Source organism: Gymnoscopelus braueri (assembly GCF_963280865.1).
Source record: "Gymnoscopelus braueri genome assembly, chromosome: 5".
NCBI classification, from domain to species: Eukaryota; Metazoa; Chordata; class Actinopteri; order Myctophiformes; family Myctophidae; genus Gymnoscopelus; species Gymnoscopelus braueri.
Genome location: NC_137606.1, coordinates 49,499,390 through 49,526,889, shown reverse-complemented (window position 1 = coordinate 49,526,889; position 27,500 = coordinate 49,499,390). Strand labels below are relative to the sequence as shown.

Here is a 27,500-nt window from a genome sequence, read left to right as displayed (position 1 = left end):
GCATCAAAATGTACTTAAAGTACCAAAAGTAAAAGTACTAAATATTTGAAAATAGCCGATCTACAAGCTCACAACGCGTCGCGATGCGACGCGTTGTGAGCTTGTAGATCTGCTATTTTCAAATAGCCTAGGTTTAAAATAGGTTTAAAGTGGTTAATGTATGTTTCATTATATCATAATTTATATCTGAAAAGTAACTAGTAACTAAAGTTTTCAAGTAAATGTAGTGGAGTAAAAGTACAATATTTGCCTCTGAGATGTAGTGGAGTAGAAGTAAAAGTATTGGAAATTGGAAATACTCAAGTAAAGTACAAATACCTCAGAATTGTACTTAAGTACAGTACTTAAGTAAATGTACTTAGTTACTTTCCACCACTGAGAGAGAGAGAGAGAGAGAGAGAGAGAGAGAGAGAGAGAGAGAGAGAGAGAGAGAGAGGGGGGGGGGGGGAGGATTAGGGCCTGGCAGGTCAGACGACCTTGTCGTCTCTCAGCCATGGTGGGAAATGAATGCACGTTTGACTGCAGCTGCCCCTGTCCGTCTCATTGTCTTCGACACACGGCTTGACAAATATCACCTGAACGAATCCGGTTTCAACCAGCATTGTGAGCTTCCAGATGGACTATTTCCGGATTTAAGTGATTAAAGGTCCTTTTTGTTTAACGGTCACTCTTGTCTGTACAATTAGGGTCTGTTCATTTGAACTCTCTCAGAGTTAACCACAAGAACCCTAGCATGGCTATTCTGAGCATGACATCATACGGTAGGTGAACTTTCTGCAAAAACAGCAAATAGATGAGAGATTTGGCATAGAACTAGGGGTCTTCAAAGTGTTTCAAGCTGAGAGAGAGATGAAGCAGGGACCCCCACTACATATTGGATTCATGTTAAGAGTTTTCAGACATTTAAACCCTCAATACTTTGTAAACTTGACCTTTTAGCTCAGTACTTGGTCTGGTCGTTTTTCCCTGTACACCAAACCTTTTCGCAGAAAATAGTCGATCTACTAGTAGATCGACAGATTTGTCGCCCCCCCCCCCCCTGCAGTATCTCTGAAGACCCCCTAGGGGTCCCGGACCCCCTGTCGAAGACCCCTGGACTAGAGGGAAAAGAGGAGTGAGCCACGTACAGACCCCACAGGGTTAAAGTAGTTAGATTAACACATTAACAGGATTCGGCTGCATACACAGAAAACAGAGACAGGCTCTTTTGATTGCATTATTGTAGATCTAAGCAGACTGGATTTGCTGTTACTGGACATGAGGGGTATGGCAGTGAATTGTTTTACATCAACAGGCAGATAGCTCATCAAAACCACACCTAAATGCATTGAATCAAACCTTGGACTGGAGTCTAGTACTTTCTAGATGCTGTCTGACAGTGAGTTCTTGTGGATGCAGTCAGTCAGTCAGTGGAAGTGTTAACAGAAGAACTCTCCAAACCACTCCAAGGTCAGCGCACCCAGATTAGCTTTACTGTATCCATGTCTCTTTTTTATTTTTTCGGCTGTAATTAGGTCTCAAGAGGTCCTCAATTATAAATGAAAAGGGTTAGAGAGCTGTCCAGAGCTAATGCAGTGGGATATACAAAGTCCATTCATGTTTATTCACTTTCAACGTGGCGGCCCTATTTTGGGCATGCCATAAGTCGTCGTCGTAAGTCAAAACTGTTTCTTTTTTATATATATAAAAATAAAAATAAAAAAATACATTAGGGGCAGCCGATCTACAAGCTCACCACGCCTCACATCGTGGGGCGTTGTGAGCTTGTAGATGTACCATTTTCACTACTTTTGTGACACTCTTGTGTGACGAAGTAGGGCATTACTTTACGAACAAAACATAAAAAGTTGAAATATGGAGATACAAGGTTTTTGCCCGACAGCAGCAAAGTGAACATTTTAAAAAACATTTCCAAAAGGGGAGCCTGACAGTGTTAGACCACACATACCACATGGGCTCAAAATGCTGGTCGGATTCCTGGCCAACCGGACAATGTGCTGTTTGTCATTCCCCTGACACTCTGTCTGCATTTCCTGTCTCCCTCCACTATCACTGTCACATAAAAGCCTAACCAATCAAAACAAGTCAATAATAAAAAAAATATTAAAAAAAAATAAAAGTCTCACATTGGCTATTTTAACTATTTTTAACTTATTCATTTTAAATAGGGCTTAAGTGGTTAAAAGAGATTAGAAGTAAATTGTATAAATATAAACCAAACATTATATTTATATTTGGCTAATATTATACCATATTAGCCAAAAATATAAGATCTCCCACACTTCCTACACATGATGCCTAGTAAATGAAAGTAAAGGAGTGAGACGTTCATTGAATAGAAAAGCCGCACAGCTAGTGTCTGGTGACTCTTATATTTAAGTGTGTCAGCTCTTTAGCACCGTCACATACCTGGGATCAAACACGGCCTCACTTCTTTTTATAGCGGCACAGCCACAACATGCACAGTTCATAAACTTCCATCATTAGAAATCATAACCAAGGATTACTGAGATCTCTGTTGTTGAAAATAGAACATGCTTTTCCAATTCAGATGGTTTAAGCATGATAAACATTATGTTCAGTTACATGTATGTTGACTGTATGTGGACACATGTGATGATGTGTGGTGGAATTCATACGTCTGTATAGGGTCAGCGAGGTCGCTTTGATGGTAGCTGAGGGCCTGATTGAAGCCATGTGTCATTGGTGGTGAGAGTCTGAAATGCCTCGGGCCTGCGTCTCGTCTCAGAACTAATACGATAGATGGACGTCTGACAAGGCCTTCAGTGTTTATTTCTCTTGGAATGCTTCTTAAAAGATTCTTTCACACTGCTTAGCAGGCCAAAGCTGCAGCTCAGCTCAGCTAGAGTAGTGCTACTGTTCTGGTGTGGTCTCTGCCTAGTAAACCTGTGTCTGAGCGCAGAACAGGCAGATATCATGCCTATGTAAACAGTAGGTTGTGATCTGACCATAGACTGTTGTGTAATAGAATGCGAATAAATCAATTAAGTGCTACAAAGTAACTAGGTTAACAGGTAAAGGTAGAAAATGTCGCTGTAATGTATGTGCGCAATATTCTGTGTTACCATTTTTGTGTGGATGCATTATGCAAGGGATAATTGACAATTGCAAAAAAAAATAATCTGGATTCCAATTCCAAAAGTAGCAAAAATAGCAGATCTACAAGCTCAAAACGCGTCGCGCTGCGACGCGTTTTGAGCTTGTAGATCGGCTATTTTTGCTACTTTCGTCTGACATAGAATGGCCCGACAGTATATGCAATGTGGCCCTCTGGAGTGAGTGTGGAAATATGGTGGCCCTCTCAATCATCAAAGTTGCCCACCTCCTGCCATATACTGTACTGTAAATGTGAGCGTGTCTCATTCAGATCCTAGGCTATAGCGGGTGCTATGCTGTCAGAGATAGAGTGACAGCTGTTATCTATCAGATACTGTAGGTACTGTATAGTGTTTTGTCTGCCTGCCAGATAACTGTGCTTTAAGGATTAGTGCTGTAAATGTCAGAAGCCACAGAACCTCTCACAGGCAGCAATCTGTACTCCACATACACAGACTCACGTACAGACAGACAGACACACACTCATGCACGCAAACACGCACAAAAGCACACACACACACACACACACACACACACACACACACACACACACACACACACACTCTCGTTTGATCACAACAAGCCTGATTGGCTGGAGGAAGTAGCTATTAACCCATTGGCTATTCCAAAATAGCAGATATACAAGCTCATAGCACGGCACGAGTGCCGTGCTATGAGCTTGTAGATCTGCTATTTTTGAAAAATCATGAACATTTGTGCAAATCTTTGAATACATATTTTTTTATCAAATATTTTTTGCTCAAATCTTTGCTTCTGGGGGTCCCTATTACAAAACATTTTGAGATGGGGGTCCGCGGCCATATCATTTTGGGGGTCCTTGACATGAAAAAAGTTTTAGAACCATTGATAAAAAATCTTTTTGTTCCAGGGACCCACCAGAAGCAAAGATTTGAGTAAAAAAAAAATCCCTTTAAAAATATATATCCAAATATTTGCAAAAATGTTCACGATAAAAAAAAGAAGCACCGAGTGCCTCACTATGAGCTTGTAGATCTGCTATTTTTGAATAGCCCAAAGTATGTGGTTATAGCAAAACAACAAGACTTGTGGCTGTGATTTGTGGCCGTGGCTGTGGAGCCACAAATCACAACCAATCATACCTTTTCAGTGCATGATGACACCGGTGTGCAACTAAACGACAGAACTCCAAAACGTAAAACCCCAAATTCCAACTTCTAAATCCCCTACTACTAAGCCTACTTTTAATTGTACGTCTTACAATATTTCTCTAACCATAAAAACATCCATTTCTCATGAGAGGACTTGGGGAAATACCGTATGTCAAATTCTACTCTACTTTGCGGAAACTTTTGGCCCTCACTAGTGTACAGTAGTAATACACGCACGCACGCACGCACGCACGCACGCACGCACGCACGCACGCACGCACGCACGCACGCACGCACGCACGCACGCACGCACGCACGCACGCACGCACGCACGCACGCACACACTACTAACCCAAGTGCCATGCTCTTCTCCTCGCACCCCATCGGTCGTCTTGTTCTCTCCCTCTCCTTTACCCAACTTGACTCCTTTTCGTTTTCTCCTCTCTCCCTCTCTTATCTCACTCCTCTTTTATCTGCGTTTTCTCACGTTAACTGTACACCCAGTTCAGGCTTGTTGTCAGCCTTTCTTGCCCTGTACAAAAGAGCAGCCCTAACAGAGGGTCTGCTGGCTGTTTTCCCAGGCCCTGTGTTTCACCACCCGGTCCCGAAGACGGGCTGCTATTTCTGGTGTCTGTCGGGTCAATGTGTCGCACAGTAATTCTGCCATATCACGTAAGCAAACACACTTGATAGGCCATTGTTATTCTTAGATGTGACAGGTCTGGAAAACAGGGCACCGTTCTGCCATGACGCATGGATGGAAATATTACAGCAGAGGAGGTCCGAGTTATGCGCCGCGGGGGATGCCGGAACTAATTGCGCACAATTATGAATGATTGTGGCTTATGTAAGTCCAATTTTAGAGGGGCCCACTTTGCGTCCGCTTTCGCTGTGCCTGTGCTCTCGCTGCATTTCTCAAGGGTACGCTCACCTAACAGGATGAGCTAATTATGTAATTGGCTAATTAGCAAGTCATTAACCACATGAACCCTAGTGTCCCTATTCTGTCACAGACATTCTGCAAAAGTGGGCGAACATTCTGTGAAAACAGGCAAACATTCGGCAAAAATAGCAGATCTACAAGCTCTATAGGGTTTAAGTGGTTAAGACTAGGTCCACGACCAGATGACTGTTGCACATGCACAATCATGCATGCATGCATCCACTCTCTCTCTCTCTCTCTCTCTCTCTCTCTCTCTCTCTCTCTCTCTCACACACACACACACACACACACACACACACACACACACACACACACACACACACACACACACACACACACACACACACACACATGCATGCACGCTGCCTTTCTCTATACAATTTCTTTAATATAATATTAATGCTAATAATGCTCTCATCTCTCAGGCCTTTAGTTTAGAGAACATGAGCCGTGTCGTGTGCAAATTAAACATGAATGGGCGTTTGAGCAGGGGAATCCTTCGGTATGTAAATATTGATACGAGGGGGAAGGGATTAAATTGATTACATAAGAGCATTCTGAACTGCAAACAAAGCTGATCACTCCAGATGAATGGGTTCTGGAACAGAGCCACACCCACCCCTGTTCTCAGCACAGAGAGAGAGAGAGAGAGAGAGAGAGAGAGAGAGAGAAAGAGAGAGCAAGAAAGAGCAGAGGAGGTAGAGAGAGAAAGAGAGACAGTGAGGAGTGTGCTTTTTAATGTAAACAACTGCAAAGTTAAAGTGTGTAATGTGGTGAGAGTTTGTGTGTGTGTCTGAGTGAGTGTGTGTCTGAGTGAGTGAGTGCGTGCGTGTGCGCGTGCGTGCTGTCACTCTGTCTGCATGCCATTGCTTTGATCTCCATTCACTGTGTAAGATAAAAAGCAGTCCTCCTTAATGTTTTATAAGGTCACTACTAGTCTGTCTTCTCAGGTGCAACGTCAGTTGAATCCACCTAAAGAGCAATTATTGATTATAAAGTGTAGTTTAATAATTGATAAAAACTTGTTACGGTTCGGGTACCGAACCTTAACAAGTTGAGTCAGCGCAATCACCTCCGCAACGCCAGACAGGCTGATAATCTTGAAAACACAAATCTTACGGGGGTCCCTGGCACAAACTCTTTTCAAACGGGGGTCCGGGGCTAAATACATTTTGGGGGTCCTTGGCATGGAAATGATTGAGAACCACTGTAGGTCAGTGAAGCTACAGGCGTTGTTGTTGAGCGGTTCTATCACAACGAGACAGTGATCTCTCACTACAGACACACTGTGTTTGTTTGGATATCTGTGATATCAAAACCTTTTGACAGGATACACAATACCTTTGATATGACTTCCCCCTTCAGACAGAGCCCTTATATTCCATGAGTCACTTCCTCTCTGTCATGGGGGGTTTATTTTTTATCTTAACCATTGTATAGTCGCTGTCGGGCAGAAACCTTGTATCTCCGTATTCGAACTTTTTTTTTCCCCCCGTAAATTAACAACCTACTTGATCATACTACAGCGTCACACAAAAGTGTCAAAAGTTGGATCGACAAGCTCATACACGTTTCGAGCTTGTAGATCTGCTATTTTTGAATTTGAATCCTGAAAAGTAACAGTTTTGGACATGAGGTTTCCACCCGACAGAGACTTGTGTTGTAGAATGAACAGCTGGACTGCAAGCTCTCTCAATTGCAACAATGTCCCAAACTACAATAAAGATGGTGGCAAATCTATAGTCCAATCTGGTGCGCCGGCCAGCTGCTTTATTGATATTGTTAACGAGAAGTTGTCCTACCCATTAAAGGATCTACACCATGAAAATAAAAATAAAAAAAAAAATAATATCATATTGTTTATGTCACTCAAACGTTTTTCAAACGGTTTGAGCCTAAATCAAGTCTCAGATATACTCATTCCAACTAACTTCTCTCTGGCTTATAAAGCACTTTCACCTGCAATACCACATTGTCCTGATTTGCATGTGGTGCTATTGAGACAGTTTGTATGCATGTTATCTCCTGGTTCTGAGTGGAAAAAGTAAAAAAAAGAATTTAGTTGGAACTGAAAAACGGGAGGGATTGTACCACTAGTGACGTCACTTTCGGGGCCAAATCAGTTTGGCCTGTTTTGAGACCAATTTACATAAAACCCCAGATATGCTGTGAAAGCCTGAGTGCTCAAACTGGGGTATTTTTTTGGGATAGAAGAGAGGTAGGGGAGACCAAAAACACACAAAAAAGAACCTTCAACCTTCAACCATATTGTATTTACTCTCTCTCTCTCTCTCTCTCTCTCTCTCTCTCTCTCTCTCTCTCTCTCTCTCTCTCTCTCTCTCTCTCTCTCTCTCTGTCATGCGTTCCTTCTGTTACACATGATGAATATGGGAATGGTTTGGTCGTTGGCTGAGGGTCCCCTTGTGGCTGATGCTGCTGAGCCTTTTGTTGTGATTTGTGGTCGTTCTCCTAAGTCTTTTCTAAACGCGTAATAAGCTTTTTTTCTCTCACACCCTCTTTACACTCTTTCACTCACTCATTATTCACATCATAAGTCATAAGTCACACACACATGCACACGCACGCACGCGCGCACACACGCACGCGCGCACGCACGCACGCACGCACGCACGCACGCACGCACGCACGCACGCACGCACGCACGCACGCACGCACGCACGCACGCACGCACGCACGCACACACACACACACACACACACACACACACACACACACACACACACACACACACTTTCTTTACTGCAGTAGCACCATGGAGGCCCACTAATGACCCCATCTTACCAAGTTGAGAAGATTCCATATTTTTTGAATTATGCCTCTCCTCTCCTCTCCTCTCCTCTCCTCTCCTCTCCTCTCCTCTCCTCTCCTCTCCTCTCCTCTCCTCTCCTCTCCCTGTATTCCCATCACCCCTTCAGGGAGTACAGAGGAGCCGATATTTACTACGACAGTGGGGAGAAACAAACTCCTCTCTCTGGGAAAACACAAACACAGCATGTGGGGTCAAACTCACACTCTCCAGGGGGAAAATATACTAGTGTGCTAAAGGCAAGACATAGACCCAGAGAGAGGCCCATAGCGTTGTGAATGCAGCAGACAGACTGATATCTGCTTTCAGAAAGGAAAGGATAACACTCAGGGTGGCGCAGTGGTAAAATGCCTGCCCACCACCGCAGAGGTTGTGGGTTGAAATCCACCGTGGCGTGGTCGAGCGTCTACAATAATCCACAATTTGCCCGTGGTTGGGGGAGGGAATCCGGGCTGGCCGGCACCTGTAGGCGGGAAGAGTAGGACGAAGGCTCTCTACGTCCTCCCGGTGGGGGCTCCTCACTGGTAGGTGAGTCAGTAGGATATAGGATAGGATATAACAGCAGTGAAATATGTGTGGGGAGGAATCAATCGGCGTAACGACTAAATTGGCGAGAAAAAAGGGGTGAAAAAGCAAAAAAGATATATATATATATTTAGAAAGGAACGGATTGATCTGAGGTAGGGTTGGGAAATTAACTGAAAATATGTCGAATAGAACCAATAACCGACTTAATCTTGCTCATGTAGTTGGATCGAATAATTGGACAAACAAGTTCCATTAAATAATAGACTAAATTGATTTGTCTGATTAACCACTTAACACATTGGGTGCCAGAGGTTTATTAAAATATTATACGTTGAGTGCCTGCATTTCTTCCATCCACTTGCGTTATACGTTTCGTGCTGTAGAAGCCCCGACGCGGAAGTGCATGTAAACAAAGCGTGCGTGCGAGACGGCGGAGGGTCCCGACTAACGCCTGGAACAATAATATTTCTAACGCGATCCTCCATTGCAGCGTGATCGCCGATCGAAAACGGCTCGTTTTCACCACGTTAAAAAGAAATGGAGATATTAAGCTTTTAGTCAAGGAGATAACATTGAAAACGCCGACCGGAAGGATTTTTGACATGGAGCCAGATCCAGCCTCTTCTTCTCAGAAACTCCTTGGGTGATGTCAAAGTTTCGTTTTAGCGCCCCACGTGGCCCACATGTATAAAAATAGAATTGGGTCAAAAACGGTCCGGACCGTTTTCGGCACTTCTCGTTTGGATCCTCAAAAACGGTCCGGACCGTTTTTGGCATTCAATGTGTTAACCCTTTATTATACTTCATTATGTACAATGGTGGCGTACAAAAATAGCAGATCTAAAAGCTCACAATGCGGTGCGTAAAACTAAATGTTTAGATGAAGTGTAGATGAAGTGGAGAGAGAGGTAGTGGTTGACTGTACGAACGATAAGATGATGATTTTGCTATGCAAGAGTGAACACACACATATACAGGCAACAGCAACTGATGATTGGCTGCAATTCCAATGATTCACACACCTGTCAAACAGCCAGATGTTCTGAAATGGATCATTAAAATGAATAAATCGTCTCTGTCGGGTGGAAACCTCATGTGTTCAAAACAGTTACATTTCAGGATTCAAATAAAAAAAACCAGCAAAAGCAGCAGATCTACAAGCTCAAAACGCGCTGCTTTGCACCGCTACTTTCGTGTGACGCTGTAGTATGATCAAGTAGGGCATTCATTTATGAAAGTACTGCTCCTTACAACCCAAACGTACAACGTAAATCCCAGCCATGATGATGTCACATTAACCCGGCCATTTTGCCATCGCGTCACACTCGGGAGGCGTTTCCCACCCCTGAGTGTGACACGAGAGCAAAATGGCTGCCGCGTGAATATGGTGAATGGGTGGAGGACTACTGTATAGGTGGAAGCTGGGAGTGAGTCAGCGTTGCGCTGTCATAGCTAATGGCCAGGAAATGTCTTTGTCGGGGGAGGTAATTGGATTTCTTAACAGGATAGGATCCGTCCAGCTCCATTAGGCAGCGGTAAACAGCAACACAAGAGGAGCACAGGAGACGCAGGTTGGACAGACAATAAGCAAGGAGAAACATATAGAATCAAATGCAGTGCTTCTCAAACCTTTTCAATTACAAAGACCCCCAGTTTGATATGCATTAGGCCACAGACCCCCCCAATACCTTTTTCTGCTGTATCTCTGGGAACCAAATCTGAACTGTAAAAGTCTGAGAGTATACAGATGGAACCAAATGGACCGGCATTCGGTTCCATTTGTCGACCCGTAACTCCTCAAGGACCTCCTGGGAGTCCCCGGACCGCACTTTGAGAACCACTGATCAAATGGAGAGATGAGCGCCAGGAGGGATGATGTACTGTACTTTTGGAACAACGTTTGTCTTTTGAATCATAACAACAAACAGACTAAGTGATGGATCTGTAAGAGAGGGGAGACCTTTGTTAATCCTGCAAGGGAAATGCAGTTTCAGCTTCACACAGCTCGCTCGGGGGGGGGGGGGGGGGGGGGGGGGGGGTAGACGTTGAAGGGACACTTGGACCTGTAGACATGGGAGGTGAACCGGTGGCTTTCTGATTACCAGATGGCCTCTCTACCCACTCAGCTACAGCCATCACCCCAAGGGAGGGGGACAGTATTTGATTGTTGATGTGGATGAATCAAATAAGGAAGGCAGAGAGACCATACTGGAGGATGTAAATGTTTACTGTGTGTAGTGTAGTTCAACATGGAGGGAAAACGTAGGATTAAAGGAAGGAGATTAGATTAGATTAAATGCAAGCCACACGAGGCTAATCAAACTCAGCATACTGCATTAAGCATGTAAAGAGGCATCTTACAATTCACAATCTAGGCATTTAGCACAGAGGGATTTACAAAGTGCAAGATCACAGTAAACAGCATGAACCCTAGTCAACAAACATCAGAATCGGAATCAACTTTATTACCACATGATTACAGGTGTAAAAGAGTGGGTGACATTCTATTTTGTGTGGGCTCTCAACATTGCAGTTACAGGAAGAGTTAGAACAGGGAAAAAGAGAATAATAGAGAAGAGAAGAACACAGAACAAGTCAAATAACAGGAATGCAAAGTCAAATCAAATATATAAAGTCCAATAAAGATAAGGTGCATGATTATAAAATTAGCAATGGATAAATAGGAATGCTTCTTGTGCAGGTGGGAAAATATAAAATCACAGTTTTGTGTGTGCATGGGTGACAGGGTGAATGGTCATGGAAGTAAAGTGAAAAGAAATCAGTGCTACAAAGTAACTAGGATGCCAGGTAAACATCAAACCTAGCATCTGTCTTAACTTCGCAGCAGCCAATCGCATTGCCTCCAGCCATGTGTTTTCTGTACAAAACTAAACAAAAAACACACCCACTCTCCCCTCCCTCTCATTGCTTTGTGCTCAAAACGCATGGAACACACAAGTTAGAAAGCCCTTCAAGCATCATGAATTAGACCTGCAGCGAACGGCAAGTCAAACCTTCCGGCCTCAACGCCCCTCAGGCCATCAGCGACCATGCATGCATTGCATGTATCACTGAAACGCCGATACATGGGGGTTTGTCCGACCCGTCCGACTGGAGGCTGCGTCACGCTGGGAGACCCTCCGAGGGGGGAGAAACCACTCATTCCTAAGAGAGAGTTGGAGAGGGAACAGTGCGGCTACTATGCGGCCTGTAAATTGAGCCTTTCTTCCTGCGAGAGAGGGTGACATGGTGGAATGCGGCACATTAATGTGGACATGGGTGGGCTCTCTCATTCCGCTCATAGCAGCTCCCTCATCACTTTGACCCGTTACAAATCTTCTGCCTCTTTTCTTTCCTTGTGTCCCATCCTGCCCCAGTGGCTGGACATCTTCTCAAACCTTTTCATGTCAAGGACCCCCAAAATTATATGTATTTGGCCGCGGACCCCCATGTTCAAATATTTTGTTCGAGGGACCCCCCCAGAAGCAAAGATTTGAGTTACAAATGTTCGCTTTAAAAAAATATATATATTCAAAGATTTGCACAAATTCTCGCGGTTTAAAAAAAATAGCAGATCTACAAGCTATGAGCTTGTATATCTGCTATTTTTGAATAGCCCAAAGTATAAAAGGTTAAAGTGGTTAAAATTATTGTGACGCTATATTAACACAATTTGCTGGGGACCCCCTGGAACCCCCCCAAGGACCCCTGGGGGTCCCCGGACCCCACTTTGAGAACCAACGGTCTATAGTAATGTATAGCCAGGCAGTTTCTGTCCCATATCTGAATATCCTCCTATAATTTGACTAACCTCTGTGGTGGTGTCGTGGTGTCTTGGTGCCGTTGCCAGGTTTCGCGCGAGAAACAAGCAGCAAGGTCTATGAAAACAAGGCCAAACGAAACGAACCCTACAAGCAACAAGGTCTATGAAGAGAAGGCCAAACGAAGCGCCTTCACACATATACCTTGCCTCTGGAAAACAGCCGATCTACAAGCTCACAACGCGTCCCTACACCCACCTGCACTTTCACAACCAACGCCAAAACACACTACCACCAATATGGCCCCTAAACCACTTACAATAGGCCAACATGGCAACACCAAAGCCTGCTTCCACACTATAGACCCCACCCACTCTCTGAGTGCATTCTTACGGATCTCTGTGTAGTAGGGGGCACTAAGTGAAAAATCGTTACGCGGCGGATAAAAGCATGAAATTTGATACAGATGTCCCTTGGGTCATCCTAAAACATCCTAGAAGGGGTGCCCAAAAAAATCTTAAACAGGAAGTGAGTTATGGACAAAATCCAAAATGGCAAAACCTAAACTGTTGACCGTTGACTCAAAAGACACCAAAAGAATCTCCAAAAAGCATAAAATTTGGCACACATGTCCCTTGGGTCATCCTAAGACATCCTAGAAGGGGTGCCCAAAAAAATCTGAAACAGGAAGTGACAGTCACTTAGTGGTAGCAGGGACAACATCTTAACTGTTAGTAGGGGGCACTAAGTGAAAAATCGTTACGCGGCGGATAAAAGCATGAAATTTGATACAGATGTCCCTTGGGTCATCCTAAAACATCCTAGAAGGGGTGCCCAAAAAAATCTTAAACAGGAAGTGAGTTATGGACAAAATCCAAAATGGCCACCTAAACTGTTGACCGTTGACTCAAAAGACACCAAAAGAATCTCCAAAAAGCATAAAATTTGGCACACATGTCCCTTGGGTCATCCTAAGACATCCTAGAAGGGGTGCCCAAAAAAAATCTGAAACAGGAAGTGACAGTCACTTAGTGGTAGCAGGGACAACATCTTAACTGTTGTGTGACATACAGGTAGCAGGGACAACATGTTAACTGTTGTGTGACATGCAGGTAGCAGGGACAACATCTTAACTGTTGTGTGACATACAGGTAGCAGGGACAACATGTTAACTGTTGTGTGACATGCAGGTAGCAGGGACAACATGTTAACTGTTGTGTGACATGAAGGTAGCAGGGACAACATCTTAACTGTTGTGTGACATGCAGGTAGCAGGGACAACATGTTAACTGTTGTGTGACATGAAGGTAGCAGGGACAACATGTTAAAGGGATATTTCACTTTCAAAAAAACTTTGGGTCATTTTATCTTCTACTCAGGCTTTTGTGAGCCCCCCAGACCGTTTTTAAGGGGGGGGGGGGGTGCTGGTGTGTGTGTCTTTGACCTTCTGCTTTCCCGCACAAGGTTGCAACTTTGTTTAATTTCAAGCACGAGAACCTGTCTGCTCCCACACTCTCCTACATTTTTGGGGCATTAAAACGCTATGGAGTTGTGCCCCAATAGAGGGCTTGATCTCTGGTCATATGAAGATTTGTACAATATATTATGTATTGGTAATCATTCATAGGGTCTTTTAAAAGTTTTAGAAAACAATGAAGTATATTTGGCATTGACAATATATCACTTAGAAAAGGATTAATGTGGAAGGTCATCTTATTCAGAGTGGTTTTTAAGACAATTTTGGGCATTTAGAGTTGTTTAAAAAATATTTAAGACATTTTTCATGGGTTATTTTTGCCAAATCCTTTAATATCAGTCTATTTACTATAAATGTAAAAGTTATATTTAGCACAATCAGCCAAAATGTCAGAATTATATCAACTTTCAGGAATCATGGGTCATTTCTGGCGGCCATTTTTGTTTTATCCTTTAAAAAACCCTTTAATGGGTCAAAATTTTTGGGCACCCCTTCTGAGATGATGAGATACATCCTAAAGAGTGCGTGTACCAAATGTGGTGCTTTTATCCGCCGCGTAACGATTTGGCCATTTTTTGTGCTTAGTACCCCCTACTAGTGTGTGTGTGTGTGTGTGTGTGTGTGTGTGTGTGTGTGTGTGTGTGTGTGTGTGTGTGTTTGTGTTTGCGATGGGACCCGGGGCGGGGGGGGGCGAGTAACATGGCAACGCCAGGGAGCCACATTTCATTCTGCATCAGGGCTCCGTGGTGTGTGTGTGGGTGGGGGGGAGATGATCGCACCACAACTTGGGTCCGCGGCCGTGTATGCGTGGACACGCACGTGCGCATGCACGTTGGGGAGGCACGTGTCACAATGTACATTATTTGTGTTTGCGCGACGCCCGTGTGTGTGTTCGCGACGGGCCACGGGCCGCATGAGGATGTACCGTGGTGTGTGTGTGTGTGTGTACACACTACACCATTGGTTCTCAAAGTGGGTTCCGGGGACCCCCAGGGGTCCTTGAGGGAGTTCCAGGGGGTCCCCAGCTAAATGATAGATTAGGCACCAAATGGACCCTTATGGGTCTGTAACTCTGAGAGTGTACAAAGATTTGAGTTACAAATATAAATATAAAATTTTGAGTTAAAAAATATATATATTCAAAGATTTGCACAAATTCTCGCGATTTTTCAAAAATAGCAGATCTACAAGCTATGAGCTTGTATATCTACAAGCTATGAGCTTGTATATCTGCTATTTTTGAATAGCCCAAAGTATAAAAGGTTAAAGTGGTTAAAATTATTGTGACGCTATATAAACACAATTTGCTGGGGACCCACTTTGTACAAATGGAACCAAATGGACCCGTTAGGGTCCATTTGGTTCCATTTGTACACTCTCAGAGTTAAATTAACATACATTTTACGATATAAACTGGGGTCCGGGATAGAAATGCCATTAAATGGGGGTCCGTAGCCCTAATGCATGTCAAACTGGGGGTCCTTGAAATTAAAATGGTTGAGATTCACTGCTAGAGCCGTAAAAAAATCTTCTCTTATGGGGGTCCCTGGCATATCTTTTCAAATGGGGGTCCGCGGGCTAACAAGTGTCAATTTGGGGGTCCTTGCCATGAAAAAGTTTGAGAACCACTGCACTACACAGTAGAAACTCACTTTCGATCCCTGATAAACTGTCTGTTCTCAGCGCATAAGCCAAACTGCACACTTTGGGTGCTCATATCCCCCTACGGGTATGGTCTAGTGAATTATAATCTGAGTTTATGCTTTTTAAGCGGTTGAACCTTTTAAGCGGTTGAACAAGCGAAGGGTTGGATAGGATTTGCTGGGGGGATGGTGGGGGAGGGGGGGGGGTGGTCCATGCCTCTGCTTTTGATGCCCCCCCCCCTCTGGTCATTCATTTGTTTGGGCGGTGGGGATATGTTTTATCGTTGCTTCTGGTCAGACTGAATAAAAAATACATGCATTTCCTTTTGGGAAATGTAGACCGTCCGATATGCTTGATATTTATGTTTGATAATATCACAATTTAATACATTCATTTTGAATAAATTCAACTTAATAAAAATGCATTGTTAACCACGTTAACCCTGGCGTCCATATTTTGGGACAATGTTCTACATTTTCCAAAAGTAATTAAAATGTAGGGAAAATAGCCAATCTACAAGCTCCCATTGTGTCATTTCATGACACGTTGCGAGCTTGCAGATTATGAGGTATTTTCGCTATTTGTTGTAGGACAAAGTATATAGGGCTTAAGTGGTTAAGAAAATGTCCCCCCCTCCTCCGTTTTTTTCGCTTCACAAATCGAAACCTGAACAAGCATACAGACATCTCACCTCTCTGTCTCTGTCTCTGTCTCTGTCTCTGTCTCTGTCTCTGTCTCTGTCTCTGTCTCTGTCTCTGTCTCTGTCTCTGTCTCTCTCTCTCTCTCTCCTCAGCATGGGCCGCTATGGAGGTGAACATGGAGGACAGGGTGGAGGTGTTCAGGAAAGACACCGCTCAGATCACCTGCATGTTCGAGTCTGCTGATGGGTTAGGGGGCGTCATAATACAGTGGTTCTATGTAATACCGGTAGGTGTCAGAACACGCACACACACGTGAACATGCACGCGCGCGCACACAGTCACACACACACACACACACACACACACACACACACACACACACACACACACACACACACACACACACACACACACACACACACACACACACACACACACACACACACACAACCCTTATATCAGAGCAAATGGTCACATGATATATTGCATAAACCAAAACTTAGAACATTTGTTATGATAAAAAGCTGTTATGCTAGAGAAAAATATGTCTGTGCTCCATTGTCCAAAAGACAAAGATCTCTATGTGCCCAACTCCGTTCTGGGATCTTGCCCCTGCACCTTGAGACTGGTAGGTATAGAGGAGTAGTGGAAGAGGAGAGGGTTTGTATTTATTGTGACATTGCGGATATTGAGAGTGAGTTCCATTTTGTTTTTTATTGCCCTTTGTATCATGACCTGCGTCAAAAATTATTTAAGAGGTGTAGAAACCCGGACTTGATTTGGTTGGATGGCGCACAGAGACTTACATGGATTTTTGAGCACAGGGTATTTGCACTTGCAGAGTATTTGGAAGAGGCCTGGGACAGACGGGCAAAAAGAACATACAGTACATATGATGTATAATTTATTTTATTTATTTTTGTTTTGTTTTGGGTGTTTACCAAACGTTTTCCTTTGTGCAGTCTTCTATGAAGAGAATTTGATATTGTTTATTTATGTTTTGGTGTCTAATAATCGCGTAAGGGATGGGTCTTTTTTGACAAGACACAGGGAAAAAAATGCATTCATTCATTCATGTGTGTGTGTGTGTGTGTGTGTGTGTGTGTGCGTGCGTGTGTGTGTAGTTAACAACACCACCGAACGAGAAGAAGGAGCGAATCTACTACCAGGACTCCACCATGCAGATCGTGGACAAGGGCACTCCGTTCTCGGGCCGCATCAGTGTGAACGGGACGGGGGCGACAGGGGAGCTGGTGTTGACCATCAGAGACGTACGGCTGGACGACGCACTGGACTTTATCTGCATGGTCAAAGGCCTGACGGACGGCACCGACGAGGGACGGACACAGCTGAAGGTGTTCGGTAAGACAGTGGTTCTGACCGCGGACCCCCATCTCAAAACATTTTTGTTCCAGGGACCCCCAGAAGCCAAGGTTTGAGTTAAAAAATGCTCGCTTTAAAAATAGCAGATCTTGAGCTTGAGGTTGCATACGTTTTCGGGCTGGGCCGAAAATGTATGCAAATTATTCGGGCCGAGCTGAGCCTCAGGTTCCGAAAGAAAAACAAAAAAAATCAATTACCCCCCCCAAAAAAATTAAATTCAACTTCCCCTAGTGGCCGAACAATGGGCGAGAACGAGGACATGAGAGTGAGAATATGGTGAATGTGTGAAATCTGTAATGGACATACATTATACATAATTATTGTCACATGTAATCAAAAAGTAATCGATAATGTAGAACATGTATTAGACATAATAGCACATGTGAGATGTAACTGACAGCATGGTGGTTCTTTCACAGAGACGCCGAATCTTCCTTCGATCGAGCGGGTTCACACTGGCATCTCTGTCACTGAAAGCAACCCATCAAAGGTAAACCCTCAAAGTCATAACTTCACAGTTGTGGCATCATTTGCATAAATATATATTTTTAAAAATTATATATGTATCGCCCGGAATTCGAACCCGGGTCTCCCGCGTGGAAAGCCAACATCTTAACCACTAAGCCAAAGGGATATCGTTCGGGGGAGATATTAGACTTAGTGAACCACTCTGTTACAAAAAAATGTACCTCTCCTCTCCTCTCCTCTCCTCTCCTCTCCTCTCCTCTCCTCTCCTCTCCTCTCCTCTCCTCTCCTCTCCTCTCCTCTCCTCTCCATAGATTGGAAGCTGTGAGGCTAAGAATGGTTTCCCCAGACCCAACATCACTTGGTACAGAGACAACACTCCACTGCAGAATGTTGCTAATGGTAAAAATCACAGAATGAATGAAACAGACAGACAACTGCTTATAGCAGTGGTTTTCAACCCATTTCATATCAAGGTCCATTATTTATTCGGCATTTGAGCCACAAACCACCATTTGATGAGATTTAGACTCTCAGACCCAAAACGTCGAATTTTTTGTTATCGTTGGATACGATTTTGTCCACAATTCTATGCTGTATTGATGTTGGTACCATAGGAGAGATAACAGGCAAACATTGATCAAAATAACGATTCTTTAATTAAGTAATGCAGATGTTTAACAATAAGTAACTCTTGAGAGCGTAAAATGAGTTCATTTTACGCTCTCGAGAGTTAAGGATCTGTATAAGGGTCCATTTGGTTACCAACTCACCATCATTTAGCTGGGGATTTAGCCCTCAAGGACCACTGGTGGTCCCCGGACCACTGGTTATGAACCACTGGCTTATAGGATAAAGTGATAATGCATAAGGAGATGTCCTCCTCATGCATTATCAAGCTTATTCCATGGCCACATAAAAAGAGAGACTTTGCTTACATATTTTGTCTGTCATAGTTAAAAATAGTGGCAACTAACACTATGGCAACAACAAACAGACACAACTGGTAAGAAGAATGGAAAGAAAAATGGTATCCTAGTTTCTTTGAGGCACTACATTGTTCTATCTGCATGTCTACTTATGTGACTATTTATGCTGTTGTTTATTGACTAGAGTTCATACTTACTCTGCATGCGCGTGTGTGTGTGTGTGTGTGTGTGTGTGTGTGTGTGTGTGTGTGTGTGTGTGTGTGTGTGTGTGTGTGTGTGTGTGTGTGTGTGTGTGTGCGTGCGTGCGTGCGTGCGTGCGTGCGTGCGTGCGTGCGTGCGTGCGTGCGTGCGTGCGTGCGTGCGTGCGTGCGTGCGTGCGTGCGTGCGTGCGTGCGTGCGTGCGTGCGTGCGTGCATGAATGAATGAATGCATTTTGAGCATGTTTTCTGTCTGAAGACAGGGATTGACAACTTTAAACATGACTCTGCAAAGTTCTATTCAGTTTTTTTTTATTTCCGTGATGCATTCGGCACACTGCCTCATAATGTTATGATTTATGCTCTCAATGAAATACAATTGCCACAGCTGCATACAGATATAGTGAAAAATGTCTATGAAAAATCCTACATTCAAGTTATATGTGGGAATACTCTGACTGATCCAATTCAGCTTGGTATCGGAATTAAAACAGGATGTCCCTGGAGTGCGGTAAACTTTATTCTTGCAATCAACCACTGGCTCAAATGGATGCGCCAGTGCGCACCTGATGGAATAAGATCTCCAAACCCAGTACAAGGATACGCCGATGACGTTCAGATCGCGTCACGTCAAGAGAGCGTTATCTTATCCATGCTCTCCCGCACTGAGGAGTTTCTGCTGTGGTCTAGGCTGGAGGCAAAACAAACCAAATGCGCTGCGTTCTATGAAAGGCGCAGCTGTGGTAATCGGTGGTATGCATCTAAAGCCGATAAGCCCCCATCCTTTAAAGTAATGCAAAAACCCATCCGAGTATATTCAAGACATGAAACATATCTGTACCTGGGACATAAATTTAATGTTGCAGGTGACTGGGAAGAACAAGTCGGAGAACTGTATGATGACTACTCTGTCAGACTGGATTTAATCGATTCCTCCCCCCTCCCCATCCGAATGAAACTGCAGGCCATCAGAGAATTGGCATTATTAAATTAAACATCTTTTCTCAAATGTCCATTTGCCACAGAACACCCTTACAGAATTGAACAACAGACAGTGCGTTTGGTGAGGGGCTGGTTCAGACTTAATACCCACTCCACCCGTTCCATCCTCTTTCAGCCCATCAGGGATGGTGGTTTGGGTGTACCGAATATAGAATGGGTTTACACCGCTACCAGAACCAGCCACCTTATCAACATGCTCAACAATGATGATCCTACGGTCAGGGAAATGGCCCGTGAATCACTCATTCAACATATGCAGCGATGCAAGGTTCCACCTGCGATGGAGAATGAGCCGCAATTCCTTGGATTCAGGACTAAGGGAAATGGAAAACTGGACATTAAAGCGACAGGATTTGGTGTGCGGTCTGACTGGATGGACCTTAACGACCTGTGCCATCGTTCGGGATTACAGCTGAAGTGGGCGGCGTCCGATGGAACAGCTGTTGCGATCAATAACCGCATCGTCACAGATTCGCTCGTCTATGCACGCGCGATCTACCAGCAGGACGGTGCTGAGCTGTCAATCAAATCTGCGACTGCGAGAGCCTCCATTCTGGGAGTGAATCGATCTCACAGTGCACAGCACTGGACCAGTCTGAAGCTACAGGGAAAACTGGCTTTTATTCCTTTTGCAAATCACTCACTGTCCCATTCTGTCCTCTCAAATAACACTATTGGTGAGGACATTCTAATTTTCACCATTAAAGCTCGTCTACAAGTGCTGCCGACCAAGTTTAACTTGGCAACCTGTATCCATCAGAACATGACCCACACTGTATTCTACACCCAGTACCACATGACAAAGAGACAGTCGCACACATCTTAAATGGCTGCAGCCACTATAAAGGACTGTACATTGCCGGACATGATCGTCTGGTGGATCTGGTCTCAGACAGGATCAGAGAAGTACAGGAAAGGACAACAAAAATGTATAAACACAGCACTGTTTTTAAAGGTTTAATGACATTCACTTTTACACCACATTCAAAGTCTTTGTCCTGGTCCTTCAAAAGTGTACAAAAAGTTTTAAGTGAAAATTCCATTCCAGTGATCAATGGCAGGTGTTTTTCTCTCACATTTCTAAAGCCTTTTCAACTGCAATGAAAAAAGAAATCTTTGCCTGCGGGTGTCGCTGGTGAGAGATTTTGCCTGTCAATCATCGCCTCTGCTCCGCCCCCCCCCCAAAGGAAAGGATAGGGGAGGGGAGGGGCGAGGAGGAGAGTGGGCGGGATTATTCGACAGTGACCTCACTGTCGAAGGGCCAAGCTCAGATTACTTTTCAGCCTAATTATTCAGAAAACCCAGACCACAGAAAATCCACTGAATGTTTTAAGTTCAGGTTTTTTGGGTGTAATTGAGGTCATACAATCCCAAATAAAACATTGAAAATAAAAAAAGTGAAAATGAATGTCATGATACCTTTAAGACTGGTTTGATCACAATGACACACATGTCAATTCACTGCAAGATATTCCAAATACCCCAGATATTGTGTTCATTAATGAAATGAGAAAAAACGTTATTATCTTCGAAATAGGCTGCCCATTTGATTTGTATATGGACATTTGTTTTACATCCAAACGTATGAAATATCAGCCTTTGGTGGAACGTATTATGGCCTTGGGATATAACTGTCAACTTATTGTCCTTGTGTTTGGGAGTCTGGGCCACGTCCACAAACTTATTAGGAGGATTGCAAAAGACAAATGCAAAAAAGTTGGCTAAATACTGTTCTGTCTCAGCTATTATGGGCAGTCTGTCTATCTGGAGAAGGCGATGTTTCATTACGGGGCCAGAGCTCTCAGCTCTGGACCTGTTTTAATGTTCCCCTCTTTTTTCTTCTCCCACTTTTGGCATACGCTTTTTTACGAAACTTGGCCATATGGTAGATGGTCATGAAAAACTATCAAGAAATAATTCACAATCTTTCGTCAAAAGGTGGCGCTATAGCACTCAATTGAAAATGCCAACTTTGAACAGGTACAACTCATGCCCTGTTTGACCTACAGCCATGAAACTTCAATATACATATGCGTCTACTCATGATCAACAACTTTCACACTCTGACTTTTGACCTCTGACCTTTAGATCTCCCACCATTTTGAATAATATGAAAAACAGTTAAAACCTATCTCCTCCTGGGATTTTTTAGTAATCTGCACGAAACGTTTTACACATGAACTTTGAACCTATGCCGAAAAACATGTGCAAAAGATTTTCCATAAGTGAAAAAATGAAGCTTTAATGAGCCAATGAATATTGCAGTTTTATGACAATTATTCATCTGCCCCTAACACATACATGCAGACTCACATTTCTTTGAAACTTTGCGTTAATGTTGAGGGTCATTCCAAATATTACTGAAACCAATCTTACTCCAATTGGTCAAAGGGGGGCGCTATAGCTATTTTTTGAAAGTGCAAACTTTAAACAGGCAAAAGTCATGCCTCGTTTGGCCGACAGCCATTAAACCTGCTTACACATGTGCCTTGACTCATGAGGAACACATGTATCACGTTAACCAGTAAGCTCCGCCCTTAGATTGTCTGCAATTTTGAGCAGTTTGAAAAACACTTAAACCCAGGATTTTTCAGCTATTTGCGTGAAACTGTATCATCTGTGTGATCTCCTTTTTCACAGGTTCTTGTCTGTTGGTCCAATGCCTTCTCCCTTAAGCGAGTGCCTCACGACCGCAAGGTTGCCGGTTCAAGCCTCACTTGATGCAGACTCATTTAAGTTGAATTGCAAAAAACATGACTGTATCAATGAATACATATGCAAACGGTAAAGATAACATGAAATGCTTATTTGAGAGTATGTTTTTTCAATGTATGACGTACTTCATTGTGAAAATATCCGATCTACAATCTCACAACTTTTCAGATAGCAACGTTTTGTGAGCTTGTAGATCGGCTGCTTTCACTGGTTTCGGTTTCGAGGAGACATACAATTTCTCTATTGGTAAATGGTTTGTGAACGAGTGATCTTAGTGTTAGTGAAACAGGGGCTTGGTTCATGACAGAAGGCAAAAGTGTATGATCTTCAACAGACAACTTCAGCCTGGATGAAGCTATAGCACTACTTGTAGTGTCTCATTCTGTGAGTCCGAAGGTTGAGAGTTTGATTCCTGTCAATGGCAATAGGTTGAGCTGTCTGTTTCTCTCACTCTGTCTGTCTATCTGGCTCTGTCTGTAGGTGGGTCATTCCACTTTTCAATTGCAGCGCACAAAACATGACTGCATCAAATAATGCATGTGCAGACATTACAATCTAATATTTAATTCAGACACTGTGAAACCACATGTTGCTTTTCACTTGGCAGGATGTAAAATGTCATATATCTCTCTCTCTCTCTCTCTCTCTCTCTCTCTCTCTCTCTCTCTCTCTCTCTCTCTCTCTCTCTCTCTCTCTCTCTCTCTCTCTCTCTCTCTCTCTCTCTCTCTCTCTCTCTCTCTCTCTCTCTCTCTCTCTCTCTCTCTCTCTCTCTCTCTCTCTCTCATTCACCAGGTCAGGTCTGTTGGTCCAATGGCTTCTCGCTTAAGTGTGTGCCTTAGAACCTCAAGGTTGCCAGTTCAAGCCCCACTTGATGCAGACTTCATTTAAGTTGCATTGCACACAACATGATTGTGTCAATTAATGCAAGTGCAATTGTTAAAGATAACCTGAAATGCATATTTGAGAGTATGTCTTTTCAATGTATGACATAGTTCATTCTGAAAATAGCCGATCTACAATCTCAAAACTTTTCAGATAGCAACGTGTTTCTGAGCTTGTAGATCGGCTGCTTTCACTGGTTCACTTTTATCTTCAACAGACAACCTCAGCCTGTACAAAGCTATAGCACTATAGGTAGTGTTGCAGCTTGTCAATCCGAAGGTTCAGGGTTCGATTCCTGTTAATGGCAATAGGTTGAGATGTCAATTCCGCTTCCATCTCTCTTCAATCTATTATGTTTCCAAGTCTCTCTCTCTCTCTTCAATCTATTCCGTTTCCATGTCTCTCTCGCTCTCTCCCTCTCTCCCTTCAATCTATTCCGTTTCCATGTCTCTCTCTCTCTTCAATCTATTCCGTTTCCATGTCTCTCTCTCTCTCTCTCTCTCTCTCTCTCTCTCTCTCTCTCTCTCTCTCTCTCTCTCTCTCTCTCTCTCTCTCTCTCTCTCTCTCTCTCTCTCTCTCTCTCATTCACCAGGTCAGGTCTGTTGGTCCAATTGGCTTCTCGCTTAAGTGTGTGCCTTAGAACCTCAAGGTTGCCAGTTCAAGCCCCACTTGATGCAGACTTCATTTAAGTTGCATTGCACACAACATGATTGTGTCAATTAATGCAAGTGCAATTGTTAAAGATAACCTGAAATGCATATTTGAGAGTATGTCTTTTCAATGTATGACATAGTTCATTCTGAAAATAGCCGATCTACAATCTCAAAACTTTTCAGATAGCAACGTGTTTCTGAGCTTGTAGATCGGCTGCTTTCACTGGTTCACTTTTATCTTCAACAGACAACCTCAGCCTGTACAAAGCTATAGCACTATAGGTAGTGTTGCAGCTTGTCAATCCGAAGGTTCAGGGTTCGATTCCTGTTAATGGCAATAGGTTGAGATGTCAATTCCGCTTCCATCTCTCTTCAATCTATTATGTTTCCAAGTCTCTCTCTCTCTCTTCAATCTATTCCGTTTCCATGTCTCTCTCGCTCTCTCCCTCTCTCCCTTCAATCTATTCCGTTTCCATGTCTCTCTCTCTCTTCAATCTATTCCGTTTCCATGTCTCTCTCTCTCTCTCTCTCTCTCTCTCTCTCGCTCTCTCTCTCTCTCTCTCATTCACCAGGTCAGGTCTGTTGGTCCAATTGGCTTCTCGCTTAAGTGTGTGCCTTAGAACCTCAAGGTTGCCAGTTCAAGCCCCACTTGATGCAGACTTCATTTAAGTTGCATTGCACACAACATGATTGTGTCAATTAATGCAAGTGCAATTGTTAAAGATAACCTGAAATGCTTATTTGAGAGTATGTCTTTTCAATGTATGACATAGTTCATTCTGAAAATAGCCGATCTACAATCTCAAAACTTTTCAGATAGCAACGTGTTTCTGAGCTTGTAGATCGGCTGCTTTCACTGGTTCACTTTTATCTTCAACAGACAACCTCAGCCTGTACAAAGCTATAGCACTATAGGTAGTGTTGCAGCTTGTCAATCCGAAGGTTCAGGGTTCGATTCCTGTTAATGGCAATAGGTTGAGATGTCAATTCCGCTTCCATCTCTCTTCAATCTATTATGTTTCCAAGTCTCTCTCTCTCTCTTCAATCTATTCCGTTTCCATGTCTCTCTCGCTCTCTCCCTCTCTCCCTTCAATCTATTCCGTTTCCATGTCTCTCTCTCTCTTCAATCTATTCCGTTTCCATGTCTCTCTCTCTCTTCAATCTATTCCGTTTCCATGTCTCTCTCTCTCTCTCTCTCTCTCTCTCTCTCTCTCTCTCTCTCTCTCTCTCTCTCTCTCTCTCTCTCTCTCTCTCTCTCTCTCTCTCTCTCTCTCTCTCACATATTCACCAGGTCAGGTCTGTTGGTCCAATGGCTTCTCGCTTAAGTGTGTGCCTTAGAACCTCAAGGTTGCCAGTTCAAGCCCCACTTGATGCAGACTTCATTTAAGTTGCATTGCACACAACATGATTGTGTCAATTAATGCAAGTGCATTTCAAGTGCTCTTCAATCTATTCCGTTTCCATGTCTCTCTCTCTCTCTCTCTCTCTCTCTCTCTCTCTATTCACTGGCCCCGTATTATCGCTGCTTGCAGCTATATTTTTTGTTTGTTTTTTCAACAGAATTCTCATAGCAGTCTGACTCTGCAACAGATGAGCAATCTGTCACAGATTCTATTACAGAAGAAAAATAAATAAATGCATATATTACAGAAAGGGCAAAATAGAGTTCTCAAATTCTACCCGAACCCGACCCGGCCCGACCCGACCCGACGTTTTCGGGCCGAGCCGGGCCTCAAAAGTATGCTAATTGGTCGGGCCGAGCCGAGCCTCGGTCTCAAAAAAAAAAAAAAAAAAGATTTTTTAAAATTATTTTGTATTTATTTTTATAATATATTTTTTAATTCTGTTCTGTCTGAATGTGTATTTATCTATTATGAAGATGGCGCTGACGGCGCTGACTTTAATACTGGCGTTAACTTGCAATGTGCTGCTCAGTGCTCACTGAGCCAGCAGCAGTGAGAGAGAGTTAAAAAAAAGCAATTCTGGGCGAGCGTTCCGGTGGTAAACAGAACACTCGCCCCAAAACACACTCACCCCCATTCATTTCGCGGACAGAGGCCGCCGGATTAGACCCGGGCGAGGGTGTTTGGGGACGAGCGTTCTTGTAATCCGTTGCCGCATTGTAGCCATGGTTCACATTCATGTTTCAGGGCTACCGCATGATGCATCCATATCAAGGGCCCTTTTAATACAAAAACCCACGGCAATTTCGGTCTACAGTACACCAGCCTTCAACAATAGTGTACATTCAGTGGTCAGGTTCGTTCAGAAATCAATTGAAGAACGCAGGAGTGAGCTTTCCATATATAGCCACGCGCGAGAACGTGCATACACGCAGTACACTACACATGTGTCGTTGTTGACGTTCTTGGATGGTTTTAATTTGAAGGTTTAACAGGATGTTCAATGTGTTTTTGTGAGTTAAGATAACTGACCGGCGTGCTCTATGCAGGCGTGCTGTGTTAAGTTACACAAGTGGCAGAAACGGTGCTTTCTGATTTTCACAATACAATGTAATCCACCCGCGTTTAGTTCAGTACTATAATATTTTTCACCCAACGCGTGTAAACTTAACCTAATAGGTTAACAACAGTCTCGAGTCGGTCTCACTGTGGAAACTTTTTTCGCACACACGTGCATATATGCACACACGCACTTTTAGATCCAGTCCTATTTTAAAGCCTGCGTATGCGGGACTCGCGTATCCGCGCGCCTGGTGTAGCCGCTATCATTGATATCAATTGGATCTAAACAAACGCGCATACGCCCGCTTAGAAAAGTCTGGTGTAGATCGGCCGTCAGACAGTCAGGTGAGGGAGGGGGAGGGGGGGGGGGGGGGGAGAGACGAAGACTCGGTCGAGAGAGGCAGAGAAATGCAGACGATGCATTGCATTGCACAGAGGTGCGGGAGCAAGACAAGGATTTAACTTCATTTAAAACAGCACAGCGTAAGTTAATGTCAGTCAGCGCCGGCAGCGCCATCTTCATAATAGATAAATACACATTCAGAACAGAATAATAATATTAAAAAAAAAAAAAAAAAAAAAAAAATCTAAAATATTTTTTTCTTTTTTTCCCCCCCTCGGGCTTTTTCGGGTTTCGGGCCTAACATGATGGAAATAGTCGGGTTCGGGCCGAGCCTCGGGCCGGCCCAGTCGGGCCCAGTTAGGGCCGAGCCTTAATTTTCAGGCCCGTTGAGAACTCTA

General features: G+C 43.6%; 1 protein-coding gene across 6 annotated transcripts in view; it reads left to right on the top strand.

Moving 5' to 3' along the window:
• mcamb (melanoma cell adhesion molecule b) overlaps positions 1-27,500 on the top strand; it is an 82,664-nt gene that overhangs the window by 33,782 nt on the left and 21,382 nt on the right. For all 6 annotated transcript variants that reach the window (XR_013933207.1, XM_080428974.1, XM_080428973.1 and 3 more), the window contains exons 2-5: positions 16,221-16,354; positions 17,193-17,430; positions 17,871-17,941; positions 18,231-18,318. Coding sequence is in view for 5 of the 6 variants with exons in the window: in XM_080428974.1 (XP_080285100.1) it covers positions 16,221-16,354; positions 17,193-17,430; positions 17,871-17,941; positions 18,231-18,318 (531 nt within the window). In the remaining variant the exon portion in view is untranslated. The remainder of the gene's footprint in view (positions 1-16,220; positions 16,355-17,192; positions 17,431-17,870; positions 17,942-18,230; positions 18,319-27,500) is intronic.